Here is a 7,634-nt window from a genome sequence, read left to right as displayed (position 1 = left end):
ACAAGCTGGTGTTTGAACTTTCCAATTACATTGCATCCTCGATCATACATTAATCAGTACATTATTTTGGAAGAATGTGAGTTATTCTAAGAGGTAAACGTGAAGTATTTAAAAAGAAGAAGGGACTCAGCAAATCAATTCAATAGCACGTGTTGAGGCCAATAAGAGGAGAGTAAATTAACCCATGCCCACTCGGGGACGGGCTAGTTTGTTTGTTTCCTCTAGTCTTTTTTGGATGAGAAGCGCGAGACTGTAGACTGATTGCGACATTGAAGTAACTATAACTCATGGCTTAAAATCTGAACGCTAGAGTCAGCGAAAGGGATATCCAGAAGGGAACCATGCATGCTAAACCTGGAGTTATCTGGGATATTATAGAATTCTCCTCTAGGATTTGGCTTCTTCTCAGCTTTGAAACAGTGGTGTTGGTATGCGGTCAAAAGGGTAAGGTTACTCCTGCTACACCGACAACCAGTCACATCAACTCTAACACTTTCAATAAGATTTACTATTCTACTGTACGTTAAAGCGTTTTTGTAGTTGGATGTTCATTGAAAAATTAACTGCATTGGTATTTCCTGAACATGTGTAATAGTCTCTTGTTTTACAATATCATTCAATACAAGGGTTTTCATCAAGTTTATATTTTTATTTTTATTATTGTTGAGAATTTATATTTTTATAATTATATATATATAAAAATGTATTTTATTATAAATGTAATATGTTGATAATATATAAAAAAGTTTATACATATTAAAGTATATTGATAATATACTATATGGAGCAATATGAGTGGTTAAATAAGGTACAATGGAGCTTAAGGCAAACCTTAAGGAAAATTAGATTTTATTCTGGTCACAAGGGGATCAAGATAATTTATTTGATAGAATATTGAAAAAAATATTATATGTATATGTATGTGTGAGAGTGTGTGAGTGTGAGAGTGTGAGTGTGTGAGTGTGTGTGTGTGTGTGTGTGTGTGTGTGTGTGTGTGTGTGTGTGTGTGTGTGTGTGTGTGTGTGTGTGTGAAGGTAAATAATAACGGAAGGTTTGTTTGGTTGTTGGAGCCTTTTACTCCTCACTTGATGTAAAAGACCACCAGGGGGTTATAGTGATACTGTGTAAATATAGGGACAATAGATATAGGGCAAAATGTGTCATCTTAGGCAAATACATTTGAGACAACAAGATGCTTTTTAAGTATCAAATTAAGACAATTTTTATTCAAAATAACTACTATGGTTAACCATTTCCTGTTAATCTCAATCACATTTGGCATAAACAACATGTGGCATAAACAAATTAATCCCCATTGTGATTGAATCAGTCAATTTGAGCCCACTTTTAAATTTTTTCATTACAGATCTATTCCCACCACTTAAGAAAAACAATTTTGGGGGCCTTTAGCCCCTGCTATAGGGGGGCTTTTTACCCCAAATCTCATCTTTTCACTTATTGGACGGTTATTAAAAAAAACATTTGATTTAAACACCTTGAACAAAACTGAAAATCACAAATAAGTATCTTAAAATAAATGTGATAATTTCAAGGATACTCATTACCTATATACATTTGCAACATTTTAGAAATTATTAAATATTAGATCAAAAATCAAACTTCAGACATTGCACATAATGATATCATGGATCAGGAATATTTTGCTGTGTATAGTGAAAAACAGGTGTTCCAGAAAGTGCTGTGGTAGTTTTTGTTGCTATTTGGTATTTTAGAAGAGAATAAAATCAAAAGTACCATTTACTTTTACTTATCTATTGTTCTCTATCTATCTATCTATCTATCTATCTATCTATCTATCTATATGGAAGGGGGCAGGGAATAAATATACACAAACATACAGACATAGAATGTCAAATCAGTCACAAATGTATACTGTATCGTTGCCAAATAAGATCATAGACACATCAGCATCCAGGCTACAAGACTGGCATATGTCCACTGGTTGTGTCTATACATTTTAATAGACTTTTGATACAAAATAGTTTGTTTATGGTGCTCAGTATGTGTGGGATCAGCATGAATCACTACTGCCAGATTCACAGACTATGGAATAGTTTTGGAAGAATGCTGTCCAGTCATATGTCCTCCCCCAGAACTCTGTCTGATACAGTGAGTGCTGCGTGCGACTCCATTCTAACAAGTCCAGCTGGAAGCTGACTAGTTTTTAAATTCTATTATTTGATATTGTATCAATGTTTTCAAAGTTATGGAGAGTTAACAGGATTAGGCAGAATACAAAGGAGCAGGAAATAACAACATATTTTTGTGTTACATTTGTAATATGATTGACATAGGGGAATTGTGAGGTGACAACCTAAAAATACGAACATCCTGTCTGACATGGGCTCAGGCCTGCAGCGACGTGCCTGTATATCCACTGACGAGAAAATAAAATGACATGTTGCCTGATACTGTAGTGTTGATGATGGATTGGTATCCATGGTCCCAGTCAGTGCTTTGATAGTAGCTCAGCTGTAAGGAATGTTACATTTGGTGTCGGCAAGTGTCTTTATTACTCCCGGACATTTGCATCCTTGAGCGTTGCACACATATGTCATCATAGTTTTTGCCTGCTATTAAATTAAGGGTAACTTTTACAGATTGCCTTTGGCCATGCTTCATGAGATGTTAATTGGAATTATTGGCTGTGATTAAAAGGAAACTGAGCCTTGAGACAGAGGATGAGCTCTATAGGGAGTCCAATGTAGACTACTCTTGGCAGTTTTAGGGAAATCTGATAGATCCTGACCTGTATTAGACCCCCTAATTTTTGTGGTCAACCATTATTATTCTTTATGCTATGTGTCATTCAGCATTTAAGTCTTCAGTTTGATGGATTATTACACCAACTAGTATGCACAAACAGTGGGTTACCTAGCCAAATTATTTAAAAACTACACTATAGACACTTATCTTTAAACTAAGACGTAAGAATTTAGCCATAAGAACTGAATTTACATTTCAAAATATATTCAAATTCAAAAGCTTACTGTAATTAATTATCTTGGTTAAGGCTATGATTAAATATTTAAATACAAAAATTGTATCTTTAATGGCAGTTAAAGGGATTTTTCACCCAATAATTATATTATCATTAACTCACCTTCATGTTGTTCCAAACCCATATGACATACTTTCCTCTGGGGAACACAAAAGGCAGAACGTTGGACTCTATTTGCTTTCATTGTATTGGAAAAAATATGTAATGAAAGTGAATGGCGACTGAGGCTACCATTCTGCCTAACATTATTGTGTTCCATAGTGAAAAGAAAGGAAAGAACAAAAACTGGCTTAAGTATTATGTGCTATTAAATTGCTAACAAAGATTATTATTATTATTATATTAGTGGGATGCCAAACTTTATTAACTCAGAGAAACAGAATAACAACATCCAGCTTCACCCACAAACCTTAGAGGGGAAATACTCAAGTAAAATGGCTCTTGTAGATATAACTACTCTCAAACCAAATCAAACATTCAGCCATTTGACCATGCTGAGTCGCACGTAGATTTTAAACATTGCCAGTTGAGAGTAGTTAACAGCTTGACCACAAAATCATGTTTGTTTTCCTCTGGGATGATTAAATCTACTAAATCTCTTGTTGCATGAACATGTTAGAGATAATGTGCTCCAAAAGCAGAAAGAAGTGGACCATGGAAGCATTGCAAAGCTCTAAACACAAATGAGTCAGAGGTGACAGAGTCAGAATGAGAGAAAGACAGAGGATTCAGACCACTCTTGTTCGTCACATAGGGCTTACTTACACCATCAATGGAGAAGTGCAAAGCCCACATATACTGTAGAATTTAGTAATTAAATTTGAATGTGCACAACGTCTAAGTGGTTTAGTACAAATACAGACTAGTTGCCAGTTGTTTTGGGATTTATGAAGTCAACCTAATGGACTTGGTAGAGCACATTTGTGGAAGATACCCTTTACTCACAGTACAACACAGCCCTGTCATCAACCAAGCTTGATTGCAATTATGGCTTTAAATGAACTCCAGTTATGGTAAGCCTCTCAAGTGTGACTAATACTGCCAAAATTCGCAAGTCCCCTTACCACTCAAGATTTAGCTGTTTCATCCCCTATTCAATAACCATTCATACACAACGACTCGCCAGTACCCTTCATTCTCACACTGACACACTAAGAGCTCCCTGTCTTATTTTCTTATGGGCTAGAAACATGCAGATCGAAACTAGTCACTACATTTAATGATAAATTGAAATCCTATGGCGGATCAAATATGTGGTTGAAATTATGTGTGGAAACTAAACAGAATACTACACAACACAAGATAAAATATTATAAATGCAATTTTTTCCTTGTTCCACATCAATATCACTTTGATCTCTCCTCATCCCCATAGGCGATGGGTGTGGACACACCATCTTCAGCCCTACCAGTGGCACACTGGCCTCACGGAACTTCCCAGGAACCTACCCCAACCACACCCAGTGTGAATGGACTCTAAGGGTACCAAAGGGCCAGACACTGCTCTTGACCTTTGGGGACTTCGACTTGGAGTGGAGCCAAGAATGCACAGCTGGCTCTCTTACCTTCACAGACAGTAATGGATCCACCAGAGTAGGTATGTACCTCTTTTCATCAACATCAGGGAATGACAGATCTAAGCATTTATGGTGGAATGTTTGCATCAGTAGTGGCACAAACATGTTTCTTCAGAATGTTCGATCTGGATATATGATTTGAAACTTGGTACATCATTAGAAGCACACATACACTTTTTTACCACATTACATCTGTTAATTCCATAGCCATGCCATTTACAGAGATGTAGATATTGAGAAATTCCAGAGGGCCTAGCCACATATTTCTTTAAGTCATTTGACCATATGAGCATGCCTGCAGCTTGCATTGTGCATTCAGGTCTGTTGATGTATGGCAGTTATGTGAGTGGCACTTTCAGGGTCACTTATATGCAGTGTTGGGTAAATTATTTAAAAATAGTAATCCACTACAAATTACTCAATATTCCTCTAAAATTCTAAGATTATTTGACTAATTACTCTATTGAAAACTAATCACATTACTAGTTACTTTACTTTAAAGTTCATTTCTAAAACATGTGTCTGCTCAAATAAATGTGCCTAAATCATACACACATCTCATATTTCTCCTTCAAAATGACTTGTTACATTAATCCATTCTACATAAATAATACAATTGAAATAAGCAGAACCCTATAATGTACTTAAAAGTAATTAAAGTCAGTAACTGTAATCTGAAAACAAGAATATAAAACGTAACGCATAACATTACTTTTTTCTTTTTTACTAAAAAGTAATTTGATTACAGTAACTAATTACTTTGTAATCGGATTACACCCAACACTAATTATATGTGCCAACACATACACACAGCAAGAGGGCAGGTCATGATTTACCTCAGGCTCCCATGAGGCATTATCACATAATGCGTGCGAAGGTGTGGTATTTCAGTGAGAGTGCACATGATTGTGTATTGAAGCTATGCACTAATGCTAATATAAGTTTATATTGTGTGGTGTCAAATGCTCATTTGCATATGAAAATAACTTTTTTTTTTTTACTTTTTGTAAGGTTAGCAACGTTCAGACCAAAAGCGTTCAATAAAAAAAATAAAAGCTAGATACAGCGCAAGTAACAGAACAGATGCTAATAGAATAAACAAGCGCTTTTAAACTTGACATAGCATCTAAAATGTATAGCGCTCCTGCGAAAGATACTTAAAAAATTATGAGATATGACGCAGCGGTCAAAGATTTCCGTCTTGGCGCATGTTTACATAGAAAAAACAGCGCAGATGGATGCAAAAACGTGTTTAGTGTGAATGGCCTCTAAGGCTGCATCACTTGCATCCTTCGCGGATAAGGCAATCCCAGAAAACTGCAACAAGCTCAGTTGAAAAATTCATCCATGATTGATAAAATGCAGATTATAAAATAAACTTTTATCATCTCATACTAAAATGAATCAATAAAAATAGATCCATCTTATTAACATAGACTATTTCAACCAATTTTTTGTGTTACAATGTGCTTATTAGATTATATCATCATTAGCTTAGCAACATGCTATCAGTACTGCTAACTTCTGGAATCAACCGTGAGCACTAGTTTGTCTCTTGTTTGGTACTCATATGTACTGCTTGTGTTATTATTTGTGTGACCATTAAGAGACTTGTTGCCTATGTAGAGTGCTTTTTTTTATTTTTTACTTCTTAGGTTCCATGAAGGTTAGGTTGCCTAAGTAGACAGTGAGGTTTTGAAATAGAGCTACTGTTACAGGAAGCAAAGTGTATATTAATCTCTACTGTAATGCATATAATTTATTTTTGTGTGTCATTGTTTGAACGTGTAAGCCAGCCTAAACTATGGGCCATGTGACCGCACGTATCACGCAAATCTACTGATTTACACTGTATGTTTGTCTTTCCAGGTCCTTTGTGTGGGCAGTTGGCTGCAAAGAACAAGAATGTGTCTGTTAGTACTAATGAAGTCACTGTGCGTTTTGTCTCCGGCACCCACCGTTCTGGGCGAGGCTTTGTCATGTCCTATTCAACCAATCAGCACTCAGGTAGTGTATACCAGCTCATCTCCTACATCACACACTCCCCGCCCCTGCCCCCGCCCCCTCCCACTTATCCTATAAACAACATTAGACAGAAATGGAATCCTTATCTATCAACATATGTGATTTAGTGATTCTGAATCAAAATAAGAGCTAATAGATTATACCATGTGGCTCAATGTTTCGTAATGCTCCGGGTGTTTTGTATAGGTGCAGAGTAAACAAGCCAGGGACTGTTTGTTCTCAGAATGTAGAGCTTACTCAATAAACAGCACTCCAGCTAACTCTGAGACTGGGAGACGTTCCATTCCTAATCTCAATTACTGTTTACTCTTATTTCCAACATCATTTGTGAATCACCCTACCGGAGGTCACTGTGCAGATTGCTAAATAAACATCCGATACATGTGTCGTAGCACATGACTAGACCAAATGAAATGCATCACTTCTACAATGTAGAAAATATTTTGATAACTATAAAATTATATGTGGTAACATCTAAAATATCCAGTTAAATAAGTTGCGCAAACAAAAGGGTCAGTGAGATCAGGTAATAATAGCTCCTTAAAGGGATAGTTCACCCCAAAATTTTACTTCTGTGTTCTGTCAGCATTTAATCACCCTCATGTAATCAGTATCAGACTTTCTTTTCTCTGTACAACACAAAAGGAGATGTTAGACAGAATATTAGTCTCAGTCACTATTCACTTCAATTGTAAAATTTTGAAATGAATGTAAATGGAGACTAAGGCTAAAATTTTGCTTTATATAGTATTTTGTGTTCTACTGAAAAAAACAGAGTCATACAGGTGGGTGAAAGAACCCTTTATGTGTTTTCACTCTTTACAGTTTACCGGGATCTACTTTCACTCATTATATTAGTAAAAAAGGCATTGTGATACAGTAGGATAGTGCACATGCTCATTACACACCAGAGCTCTTGTGCTCATTGGAATGCAGGTTTGAATCTGGCCAATCATGTTCCAATCACATTCCTCCTCCTTCCTCTAATTCCCTGCATTTCTATACTGTCCT

The 7,634-nt window shown here is 36.1% G+C and overlaps 1 protein-coding gene across 1 annotated transcript in view; it reads left to right on the top strand.

Moving 5' to 3' along the window:
• The first annotated feature begins 242 nt into the window (after nucleotides 1–242).
• Nucleotides 243–7,634, top strand: part of LOC127656354 (discoidin, CUB and LCCL domain-containing protein 1-like) — a 28,586-nt gene continuing 21,194 nt past the window's right edge. The window contains exons 1-3 of the mRNA XM_052144652.1: nucleotides 243–444; nucleotides 4,397–4,618; nucleotides 6,468–6,605. Coding sequence (XP_052000612.1) covers nucleotides 342–444; nucleotides 4,397–4,618; nucleotides 6,468–6,605 — 463 coding nt within the window. The 5' untranslated portion in view covers nucleotides 243–341. The remainder of the gene's footprint in view (nucleotides 445–4,396; nucleotides 4,619–6,467; nucleotides 6,606–7,634) is intronic.

This window comes from Xyrauchen texanus, chromosome 15, assembly GCF_025860055.1.
Source record: "Xyrauchen texanus isolate HMW12.3.18 chromosome 15, RBS_HiC_50CHRs, whole genome shotgun sequence".
Classification (NCBI taxonomy): Eukaryota; Metazoa; Chordata; class Actinopteri; order Cypriniformes; family Catostomidae; genus Xyrauchen; species Xyrauchen texanus.
This window is presented reverse-complemented; position numbering and strand designations above follow the sequence as displayed.